The 12,511-nt window shown below is 42.4% G+C and overlaps 1 protein-coding gene across 1 annotated transcript; it reads left to right on the top strand.

Annotated features, from left to right (window-relative positions):
- Window positions 1–9,512: 9,512 nt before the first annotated feature.
- On the top strand, window positions 9,513–11,689 carry CCN2 (cellular communication network factor 2). The gene is made up of 5 exons (XM_049785215.1): window positions 9,513–9,569; window positions 9,676–9,898; window positions 10,167–10,418; window positions 10,550–10,761; window positions 11,144–11,689. Exons 1-5 carry the CDS (start codon window positions 9,513–9,515, stop codon window positions 11,438–11,440), a joined length of 1,041 nt encoding a protein of 346 aa, XP_049641172.1. The 3' UTR covers window positions 11,441–11,689.
- Window positions 11,690–12,511: the final 822 nt, after the last annotated feature.

Genomic DNA, 12,511 nt, shown 5'->3' on the forward strand with positions numbered 1-12,511 from the left:
ATTTAATTGATATGAAGTTTCTTAAAAACTGTATTACTTCCTTCTTTCAAGAACTCATACTCCCCCCTGGCAATTTTATGGCAAATAAAAGAGTACACACACAAAATTTAAATCCCAACTCATGAATCGTTCACATAACAATTCACATAACAATGGTGTGAGTCTTGCTAGAAAAAAATATATTAACAGGAATCATCCCAAATGTTCTTTCCACATAATGGTTACTAAGCATGACTCTGAAACCCTCAGAAATGAGTATTAATATTTGACTTATGAGTCAAGGTAAAAATTTAGTATTTAAAAATATTTTCTGATAAATTGAACAATTTATTACGTGCTAACTCTGGGACAAGGATTTCACTCAGTATTCTAAGAGGTATTAGTTATTGCATCCTCATAAACTGTTACAACAATCTCATCTCTAGAAGAATGTCCAAGTAAAGAAAAGTTAACCAAGTCTTGAGACATTGAATAAATGGCTTTACATAAGTTATTTAATAAAATGACTAAAAATTGAAATAAAAAGGTCTCTTAAAGTAGAAAATTCCAGCTAAATCTATATTCAAATAATTTTATATTTCTCTTATGAATTTGAAACAAAGACAAGTCAAACTGGTTAAATTTAAAACTATAGCTAATTTTACAAAATGCTTTAAACCTCAGAAATCACATACAACTTTATATCAGAACACTAAGCTAATATTATGGAATACGTTAATTAAATAGATATTAACTTGATTTTGTCATGCTTCTTAAGATCTTAAAGATAATGCATAGCTTGCATACAGTTAACCTGGTTTCTAGTTTCAATTCCTGAAACATTATGTGGTCCCCCACACTCTACCATAAGTGATCCCCGAGCAGTCACCCCTGACTACCACCAGCGTGTCCCAAAATTCAAAAGAATAAAATCAAACAAAGCATACAGGTGAAACCTTTTTTAAGTGATCTTTTGGAGTGATTTTTTTTCCTTTTGTTCTTCCAGACCTAACTTGATTGCATATTGTAGAGTCAGAAATAGTACAGAAGTACAACACTGTTCACTTCTACTACCAGTGTTAGGAAACCTTTGAAAGTAATCTTTAATAGTACCTCATTAAAGGATGACAAGTGATATGCTAGGCAGCACTTTGAGAGCACTGTGCACTGTGTGTCCTGCCTTCACATACAGAGTCTAAGGATTCTCCTAGTCCTACCACAAATTGTTTGAGCACTGTGGCTTATAGCTTCCATTTTCCCTATCTTGAAAATTTGGACATGAGGATGAAAAATATAGGAGTTAGGGGTATAGGAGCCATCTTTAGACTGAAGCCAGACTTCAGTGGGTGAAAACACAGGAAAGACAGAAGTGGTCAAGACTATTGCACTATGGGAGCTTCTTAGAAGCTGGATGTAGAAATCTGTTGTACTAAAGAGGGAAAGGTCTCCGCACAAAGCCATACCTAGACACACTTCAAAATAGAGTTGCTTCCAAACTATCTGAAATGGGACTGAGAGTTTGCTTGCCCACCTACAGAGCTAAAAGTGATGCATCAGAATATTGGGAATCAGGCATGCACAGAAACAGCAACTTAAACCACATGAGCAAATATGAATTAGAGGAAGATTCATTTGGACAAACAAGCCTCGTCATCTGTATGTGGGAAATGAGTTTGTAGCAAAATATTTCCAGACATCAGCAAGCTTATGGTCATATGAAATTTTATTCTCTAGTTGTTAACTTCCTTTTTTTTTGAAATTTTTTTAACAATATCTTTATTTAAGCACCATAATTACAAACACGATTGTAGTTGAGTTTCAGTCATAAAAAGAACACCCCCCTTCACCAGTGCAACATTCCCACCACAAATGGCACCCATTTTTCTCCTCTTCCACCCCCTGCCTGTATTTGAGTCCAGTACACACATATGTATAGTGAATTAAGAAACCCCCTTCAGCATAAGCCTACAACCCCTAGATATCAATCTCAATCATGTGTATGTATAGCATAGATCTCACTCCCTCAACAAAATTATATTATTCGTGAGTCAAATTAATCATTCCATAGTGAAAGGTGAAGGTTTTAAGCCTGAAATAAAATTGAAGGGAGATATGGGATGTATGCTGGGAACAGGGGTGGAGGGAGGACAACACCGGTGGTGAGAATGCCCCTGATTCATTGTCATATGTACCTTAAATATTATTGTGAAAGACTCGTAATTCACTTTGTTCACAATAAAAATTTAAAAAAATATCGTATCCTGCCTCCCAGTTAGAGGGGGAAATAAGGGAGGCACCAAGACCAAACAGGTGCAAGTAGTAGGCTAGGTACAGAGGGGACCACATATTCTAGCAGCCCTGGGGGTGAGGGAAGAGGATATGGGAGGTAGGACAAAAACGGAGTGTAGGGAGGACAATTTGGTGATGGGAATCCCCCCTGATTTTATGTAAATATGTACATATTGTCAACAATATGTAAGCCACTATGATCAAAATAAAAATTATATTAAAAATTATATTGTTAGAGGAAGACTGCTTTTCTTGACTATAAGCATATATAAAATAAGCACTATGTTTATAAAATGCTAGGGCATATCTATCATTTGTAAAAAGATTCATAGAAAATTAAATTGTTATAGTATATATTACTTTAATACCAACTGTCTAAGATTCTATCATGAGATTTGCATATAAAGACTATTTATCTGCAAATACACAATTATTCAAGACTTTTGTGATGCCAGTGGTTGGTCTGAGTCTCAGTCTAAACAAGACTGTGCTGGTTTAGAAACTGAATACTTTCAGTGTGGTCTGAAGCTGTGAAAAAAAGAAACACATATGTCTGCAAAGCAGAAGCGCATAAATCTTAACTGTCAAAACAATGCAATCTATGTCTATGGACAATGTTTTAATCTAAGAAAATCAGCAATGAACATCTATGTCATGCTTATGTCAGACTATAGATTTATTCTGACTTCGTCACTTAGGCAATACTGTTTTTTATGCTTTCTAGAGCACGTGCCTTTTAGAGTTTTAATCTAAGAAAACCACCTTAAGGACGTATAGTACTTACACAGATCACTGTATATAAAAAGTGAAGGAAAGAAGCAGTTGAGTTTGGAAATACTGGAAAGGGTATGCTATGCCCTTTCGAAAACTTAATTCAAAGTCATAATTTTCTATACACCTCTCATCAAGTGTCCTAGAACATAATTTTCTTACCAGGTAAATAAAAAATAATGTCTTAAAGGATTATTATAAAACTAAAGTGAGACATCCTATCTAAAAGGACTTATAAAAGCTCAAATTCTACATAAAGAGAAAGTGATACAGTCATATGTGTATCTATTTCAGAACTATAGATAGAATATAAATGCATTCCTATTAAATTTACCATACAGAATCTCATTGTGCATTGTGATGTCCAATTAAAAAAAGTTTTAGCTGGCTTTAACTTCTCTGGTCATGTGAAGCAATTTGGTTTTCTTTAGAGAATGTAGAAATTTCAACTGAGAAGGTAAAAATACCACAGATGCCAGCAGTGCTTCCTGAACACAATGATAGGAGTAAGTCTTGACCACAGAGTTAGACTTTTGTGATCCCCTCAAAAAAGTCACCAAATAATTAAAAAGCAAAATTAATTTAAATTCTAACACATAATTATTATTATTACTATTATGCAACAATGCAACAAATATTACCTCCTTTGAGCTGAAAACTATAAACAGGGGAGCAAGACAGAGCTCAGAAGATTGAGTGATTGGCTGAATTCATATGGCAGGTTAGCAGCAAGAAAGGAATCCTCACCTCACCACCAGCCTTCTGATTCAACCTTATCTAAAGGTTTCAAAATGTATTGCAGGTATTGCTGAAGCTGTAAGAAGCATAAAGAGAGATCTAAGATTTCTAAGATGCAAATGGAACACTTTTTAAGAGTACATAAATGAGGCCCAGCTCCTTGCTGCCTCCAGCCCCCATAGAATCTCTACGGATACATCCTCAGATATTTTGCACTAGTTTTTTAAAAATACTTATCCTTTAACTTACTTCCAAACTTTGAAATACAGCACTATATAAATCCCCTTCTCTCCTTCACTTAAACCTATTGATTTGATTTCTCATATCACACATTTGAAAGAACAGTGGTCTCCTCTCTTTTGTTCATTCACCACCCTAACAATCACTTTGAGAAAACTTTTCTTATTTAAATTGATGAAGAAAAAATTATAAATACTCTTGTGACTATACTGTAATAAATATTAATCACCAGTATCTTCGAACTATGCTGAGACATATCTACATCTCTAATAACATCTCTGTTCTCTAATCCATTCTGAGCACAAGAAGACTAGCAGCAATGACAGTTCCTATTTACTCTAATAGAAATAAGTGGCACAAGTGGCAAGTTGAAGGAAATGTCATCTTTTAAACCCCTTTCCTTTATCCTTCTTTTATTCCTCAGTTCCAGGTTCAAGCAAGTAAATGAACAGGCAAATATGAAACAAATCTTGAACATGGAACACTCTTGAAAACCTTTTGATAAATACCTTTATATCAAAAATATCCTAAGAAATTAAGAGAAGTAATTATAAGGAAGGAAAAGCTTGGAGGAAATTAATATAATTTAAGTAGTAAACATCCACAATTCTTTCCCACCTCTGAGATCCCAGCAAATATGCCCTTTCTATAACCTTCATTTTAAGCAAACATAGGCAATGTAAGCCAACCCCAGGGTCCCTGAAGTAAGTTTAAGAATATTTATTACTATTTTTCTAAGAGCTCTCTGGCATACCATTTTTGGTGGAATTCATTTCCATGAGTGAATGTGAAGCATTCTACAAACATCAAGACCCCACTCTGAATACACTATAATGACAAATCACTCACTGTACAGATATCCTTATACAGCCAGGCTTCCTATAAACTTGATAGCTGAGTGTATGAATTGCGTATGAGTCTTGGCTCTGAATCACATTCCTCTGGTGTGTTTTCCTAGGAGCTATGATTTCCGCTTTGAGGGCTGGCACAGACTCCTGCTTGCACTTATAAGAAAATGTCTATGACTGGAAGTTGAAAATGTGTAAGATTCCTTCTTTAAGTACACAAACACACCAAGTCTACCCACTTTCCTGTTGACCTGCCAGGTTTTCTCTCTGTCTGATACCTGATCAAGTAACTATTTTTCAGGAAGGAAAACAACAAGAAAACCTTAGGGAAGGAATGTAGTACATCCACAGCTGAGTATCTTACAAGACTTCACCAACTGACCTGTACAAACGATGCCCAAGTAGAGCCACACATACCTTATATAGCTCTGTAAATAAGACTGTGGCCAGCTGGTGAATTCCTCGTTTTTTCAGGAGTGGTGGCAAAGAGGGTGGGGGTAAGGAATGTTTTCTAAAAAGTATTTACTAGATAAACACTTGTTTACAAAATTAGTTTTAAAAATTTGTGCATCTCAGCTATTTTTTCTCATCAACTTAATAGTTTCCCATACAAATAGTTTCCATCCTCAAATCTGTCAATCAAAAGATTTGGGACAAGACAGAGTTGGCAAAGTTATAAGAAGCCACTATTACCTTTTCACTGCCCAGGAACACACAAACATTTGCTGAGTCATTTATAAAATACAAGAATTCAGATCCCATGGTAGGAATTAAGAACAGAATCTTAGTCTTTCCCTTTGGATTTCCTGGCACTTTGTGGTGTGGATCACAATCTAAACATACTTGTGAGTCTGTGCGTGTCTTGGGTATTTCTCTCCCTCAACCCCTTCCCCTATTTCTCCTTATCTCTGTCTCCCCTTCCCACCCCCATGTCTGTCTGTATAACGATAGTATTTAATTTTAATTTCTTCAAGACTTTTCACTGTAAGCTTCACCTTAACCCTATAATGTAAAGAGTTTTCCCTTTTCTGAAATTTTATGTCCTATATTTCCACATGCTTATTTTCTTATAGCCAATACTAAAAATTACACATTTGAAAACTATGGATTTCAAGAGATTTTAAAGGAGCATGTTAATCAGTGGAGAGGAGCACTGTGCTCAATTCTTACTCCTAGCTCTGCACTAGATTATTTCTGGAGGAGTTTGGAGGAATAGACGCTGTGCCAAGCATTGAACCTGGGTCAGCAGCAGCTTGCAAGACAAGCGCCTTGCTCACCACCTTATTATTCAGGCCCTGTGAATTTTAACCAAAGACAAAGTCCTGGTATTGTATGTCTTGATGGGTTTAAGATTACATCAGAGTGGCAATAGACCTATTATGTTTGTGGAGGAACGAAAAATAAATACAAAAGACTCGAAGAAAACTAGCATCCCACTTCCTTGAGAAAGCTGATCTGAGAAATCATATCATCAAATTCTATGGAATAAAACATCCTGATTGTTATCATTTTATAGACAGGCACTGAGAAATACAGCTCCTATTCATGATCTCCCCAAAATTTGTGAATGACAATTCCAAGAATGCAAACCAAGTCACCCAACTGTAACCCAGTCAGCTATTTATCCACCTATGAATGAGTCTCCACTTTACAAGACGTTGGTGGTGGCGGCTCTCAGACTCTCCAGAGGATACAAAAATTCCCAGCATTTCTCTCAGCCACCTCATCCTGCAAGTCACATTCCACCTAAGGCAACATTTGAGCTTCCCATCCCTCCTCTTTGCCATCTCACACACATTTAAAACCTCCAGTGGTAGAGGTAATTGAGGGATTGGGTCTTCAAAGATTTCACTGTTGTCCCCCACATATTTTGAACTTTTTAAATCATCCACAGAAGAAGAAAAAGTTGGGGACCAAGGTACCTTTAATACTCATGAGGCTATTAACATAACTTGGAATGTTCCTTCTTTAAATAGGCACTTTGAGGCCTCTTTGAGGAATGCTTGGAAAGAACATTAACAATGATGAAAATTCTTCCTGTGCTTCAGAGGCCCCCTTTTCTAGCTGATTATTCACACAGTTGACATGCATCTATACAATACAGAATGTAGAGTGCTGAACTGGGAATTGTGCACAGATGATGCAGAGCATGCTGGATTTACAATGGTTATTTCGGTGCCAGCTATTTGTCAATACAATGAATCGGAACTTTGAAAAATGTGGCCGGGCTAAACAGATCCTTATCAAATTAGAAAGCTATAGTATTGTGTTATTTCTAAAGTGTTTCTTTACTTCAGAAATCGATAGGCATAATTTAGTTAACAAATCAACTTAGTAACTTTTGTGTCCAAAGAGGTAGTACTAGAAAACAAAAGGAGGGCATAGTCTTGGGATTATTCTCTTTACATCAGATAGTAAAGGGAGCAATGAATAGAAAAGTATCTAAATAATATAGATTCCAACTAAAAGCACAGTAAATTAATTGGTGACTTTGTGAAACTAATGAGTAATATTAAAATGGAGAATTGTGCTTAGATTTTATTGGCCATATTTGACACCTAGATACACACTGCAGAACAAACTTATTTCTTTGATCTGATCTCACTCCAGTAGACTAACCTTGTCAAAAGAAATCATAATCACTATGTTTGCTATATAGAAAGTCAATATTGTACTTACAATCATATTATTATTGCAAGACAAACCAGTCTCATTGGCACATGTAGATTATAGGTTTGAGTATAAGGAAATCAGTTATTTCTCAGAGCCATGCAATGATGTTTAAAACGTTCCAAATGCACAACAGCCCAGCTCCACAACTTAACCTTATCAAGCTGCCAAGCCACAAATTGGTTTCAGATCTATAGAACTTGACTTGGAATGTGGTTGCAACCATTCACAAGTGTAAGTGGACACAAGGCAGCTCAAAATCTCATGGTAGTGTCAGAAGAAGCATTCTGGAAAAAAAATACATAGTAATCTTCTAAGCTCAATGATACTAAACAGTAACAAAGAAGATTCAATTAGCACACAGCACAGCCCACTAAATCCTTAGACTCTGACTTTAGTAACAACATAAAGAGATGTAGCAATTATTTCAAATTGGCCCTTGATTAAATTTTGGTCATTCCTTTGGCCTTTATTTTGTAACGAACAATATGAAGCGAAAGTGTTTGTGCCTGCAACGCTACGGCGGTGGGTAGGAGACTGGGGACTCCGGTGAAGGGAAGTCACACTGGGGTGGGAGTGTTGTTTGAACAGTTAATGCCTGAAATGACTGTATTGTGAGCAACTTGTTAAATCGCAGTGTTATAATAAAAACTGAAATAAATGCACCAAGTAGACCACAAGGATTTTTCGCGGCCCCTGCTATCTCATTCCTGTCCACCCATCCCTGAGTTCTCATCCCAAAATCCACCGTCTCTACCTTTCCAATCCATCACCATTTGCTCTGACGTACGAACCAATTTATTTTCAATGAACACTGCTTGCTTTTCTCTCCCTATGCATCCAATAAGACTGCTACACATACTAAGAAGAAACAAAGGAATGGTAGTGGAAACGCCACCACCACCCCCGCCCTTCCCCACATACACATACACCGCTGGGTATTACCCACTCTGGGTATTGGCTGCCTACTGTAGGCAGAATACCCAGGACTACTTCTTGCCTGGCAATGGACCTTCAACCGTTATCTAAAGTAACAACTGATCAAATATCCACAAGGCATTCCGTAGACTGGCTCTCCAGGGATTTCAGCTAATTACAGAGAAGAATCTCCTTTTCCTCCCTCCGAAGAAAACCCCCTTTCAAAGCCTGGACCCTGAAAACATTACCAAAATCATTTTAAAAAAGTAAATAAAAAGAAACCTTAGTTTATGTTTGAGGTATCCCTGCTGACTGTGTCGGTGGTTACAATAGGCTGAGCTGGTCAATCTAACTAACTAACAACTGACTAGCTAACAAAAAAGAAAGCAGAAGAGAGGGAGAGTTTTAATGTCCTATCCTGTGTTCTAGTGTTCTATTCAAGCGAATGCTTGCGCCTGAGATGTCGGGAGCTGAGGGAAGAGCCATGGAGAAAGGGAATAAATACATCAACTCCTATTTGGCCTTAGGAATGCCCGAGTCCTGAGCGTCTCTCTCTCTTTCCACTTTTTATTTTTCATGTGCGATCTCTTTGTGTGTGTGTGTGTGTGTGTGTGTGTGTGTGTGTGTGTGTGTGTGTGTGAGAGAGAGAGAGAGAGAGAGAGACAGACAGACAGACAGACAGACAGACAGACAGACAGACAGAGACAGAGAGACAGAGAGAGAAAGAGAGGGAGGGAGAGCGAGCGCGAGAGCGAGCCAGCTGCGCTCAGACCAGAGGAATGCGGGTGTCAAGGGGTCAGGCTCAGCCCGGTGCGCGCGGCCGGCGGAAGGTGGGGCGGAATGCGCGGAATGTCCCTGTTTGTGTGGGACTCCATTCAGCCCGCCGAGCCTGCGCCGCCCAGAGCCTATAAAAGCCGCGGCCGCCGCCCGGACTCGCAGCGCCTCTTCCCGGCGAGAGCAAGCGCCCGCTCCGACCTCGACGACGCCCGCCCGCCCGCCCGCCGGCCGACCGACCGACCGCCGCCGCCCGACGCGCCCCGACTCAGCGCCGCGCCCGCCATGGCCCCGACCGCCGCCCGCCTCGCCGTCGCGCTCCTGCTCGCCCTCTGCGGCCCGGTAAGCCCGCAGCCCGGGGCCTCCCTCGCCCGGGGCAGGGTCCGAGCCCGGCCGGCCGGCGCGGCTCACCCGCCCTCTTCCCCCTCTCCGCCCCTCTCCTCCGCAGCCCGCCGCCGGCCAGGCCTGCCGCGGCCCCTGCCAGTGCGCCCCCGGCCCCGCGCCGCGCTGCCCGGCCGGCGTGAGCCTGGTGCTGGACGGCTGCGGCTGCTGCCGCGTCTGCGCCAAGCAGCTGGGCGAGCTGTGCGGCGAGCGGGACCTCTGCGACCCGCACAAGGGGCTCTTCTGCGACGTCGGCGCCCCGGCCGCCCGCAAGGTCGGCGTGTGCACCGGTGAGTCCGGGCCCGGGAGAGGGCGAGGGCGAGGGCGAGGGCGAGGACGAGGGCGAGGGAGAGGGAGAGGGAGAGGGCGAGGGCGAGGGAGAGGAGGCAGGCACGGACGGAGGGAGGGAGGGAGGGAAGGATGGAGGGAGGGCGCCCCAGGCTGCCCTTCCCCGTCCCGGACCCGGATTCCCACGCGCTGGGCCGGACGTCCCCCCGGGGACCCGCGTCCCACTCGAGCGGCCGCCTCACCCTCTCCGCCCGGCTTGCTTCCCTCCAGCTAAAGACGGGGCGCCCTGCGTCTTTGGGGGCGCCGTGTACCGCAGCGGAGAGACCTTCGAGAGCAGCTGCAAGTACCGGTGCACCTGCATGGACGGGGCGGTGGGCTGCGTCCCCTTCTGCAAAATGGACGTGCGCCTGCCCAGCCCGGACTGCCCCTTCCCGCGGAGGGTCAAGCTCCCCGGGAAATGCTGCGAGGAGTGGGTGTGCGACGAGCCCAAGGACAGCACCGCGGTCGGCCCGGCCCTGGCGGGTGAGTCGGGGTCCGTCTGGGGGGGGGGGGGGCGGAAGGGCAGGCCCCGACCTCGCCCAGGGCCCGAGGGGAGTGCCGGGGGCTGCCGTCTCCTCTCGCCGCTCACCCGCCTCTGCGCCCTGCCCGCGCAGCATACCGCCTGGAAGACACTTTCGGCCCAGACCCGACCCTGATGCGGGCCAACTGCCTGGTCCAGACCACGGAGTGGAGCGCCTGCTCCAAGACCTGCGGCATGGGCATCTCCACCCGCGTCACCAACGACAACGCCTTCTGCAGGCTGGAGAAGCAGAGCCGCCTCTGCATGGTCAGACCTTGCGAAGCCGATCTGGAGGAGAACATTAAGGTACCCGTGCTATTCCTTTAGGGAAGGTTCCTCGTGTCTGATAGTACAAAGGGCAAAATTAGTTTGCTACCAGCAGGTTACGTCAGGGAGGCCCTATTAGCTCCCCAAATATCAAAGCGATGAGCTGTCCGGCTGCAACGAGATCTTTTCTAGTAGGGATCAACAGCTAGCTCTCCACTAGAAACCCTCTACAGTGTTAACTCAAGACATTCAACGGGGGCTCTCCCTATTTTTAGAAAACTGGCCACGGAGCCTCAGACTTCCTCTTCTCGAAATATAAACAGAAGTCCAACAGTGTCAGGCTAGGGCACGCAGAGGTGGAGGAAAACCACTCCTTCTTGGAGTCATTGATTTTTTTTTCTTTTTCTCTTATTTTCCTTAGAAGGGCAAAAAGTGCATCCGGACTCCCAAAATTGCCAAGCCAGTCAAGTTTGAGCTTTCCGGCTGCACCAGCGTGAAGTCATACCGGGCTAAGTTCTGCGGAGTGTGCACAGACGGCAGATGCTGTACCCCACACAGAACCACCACCCTCCCTGTGGAGTTCAAGTGCCCCGACGGTGAGGTCATGAAGAAAAGCATGATGTTCATCAAGACCTGCGCCTGCCATTATAACTGTCCCGGGGACAATGACATCTTTGAGTCACTGTTCTATAAGAAGATGTATGGAGACATGGCATAAAGCCAGAGAAAGTGAGAGACATGAAATCAGTAGGCTGTAACATGAACTGATTCACATCTCATTTTTTTGTGTAAGCATGATTTCAGTAGTAAAGTTCTTAAATCTGTTAAGGGGGGAGAAAGGAAAATTCCCACCACGTTCAAACAAATAGTCTTATCAACCCCAGACACTGGTTTGAAGAAAGTTAAGACTTGACTTTGGAACTACTCTATTGCATGGCAACAGAATGTATGGTAAGGTGTGGCCTTGGGGCCAGTTGGAGGGCGCCTATACAAGGGCTTGCTATCTGAAAGCAGTAATGTGCCTGCTATTGGAGTGTAGCTGAAAAGGAACATTTTGAGTTTGCTTATGGACCTGCCTGAACTTCCAGCATCAGCTTGGTTGTGCTTTTCCAGCCATCCTGAGGCTGAGACAAGTTCTTTGAAGTCAGAACAGCAGGTTCAGCTCTGACATTCTGATTCGAATGACAGTAGTCGGGAATCAGAATCCTGTCTATTAGACTGGACATCTTGTGGCAAGGTAATTTGCCAGTAACAAGCCAGATTTTTAACTGATACTGTAAATACTATGTGTATATATATATATATAAATATCTATATTTGTACAGCTATCTAAGTTAATTTAAATGTGTCTGTGCCTTTTTGTTTTATTGTTAATGCTTTGATATTTCAAATGGTAGCCTCAACTCTGAACACCACAGAGATAGGATTTAAAGATTGTTTGACAATTCAAAGCATGAAATGGATATTCAAATGGAAATTCTTCTCAGAGTGACAGTCCATCTAAAGAGTTTGCTAAAGATGAGGCAGTGATGATTCTGGCAGTCTGATTTGGGGGTTGGAAATGTGGTAGTCTCACAAATGGCCTTTTCTAACAAATGAGTGGTTCTAGATGGCAGATCAGTATTTCTACCTGGAAACATTTGTTTCTTCTTTGACTATGACTGTTTTAGGGGCAGTTTATTTGTTGAAAGTGTGACCAAAAGTTACATGTTTGCACCTTTCTAGTTGAAAATAAAGTATATATTTTTTTTAAATAAGACTTGATCATTCATTTATTCTCTAGACATTT

Source organism: Suncus etruscus, chromosome 12, assembly GCF_024139225.1.
Source record: "Suncus etruscus isolate mSunEtr1 chromosome 12, mSunEtr1.pri.cur, whole genome shotgun sequence".
NCBI classification, from domain to species: domain Eukaryota; kingdom Metazoa; phylum Chordata; class Mammalia; order Eulipotyphla; family Soricidae; genus Suncus; species Suncus etruscus.

What these genes read in the sequence shown, in the direction of transcription:
- CCN2 (XM_049785215.1), top strand. Translation starts at nt 9,513, where the DNA reads ATGGCCCCGACCGCCGCCCGCCTCGCCGTCGCGCTCCTGCTCGCCCTC. An exon ending in TGCTCGCCCTCTGCGGCCCG is followed by an intron (nt 9,570 to 9,675) that starts GTAAGCCCGCAG and finishes TCTCCTCCGCAG; the next exon opens with CCCGCCGCCGGCCAGGCCTG. An exon ending in ATCTGGAGGAGAACATTAAG is followed by an intron (nt 10,762 to 11,143) that starts GTACCCGTGCTA and finishes TATTTTCCTTAG; the next exon opens with AAGGGCAAAAAGTGCATCCG.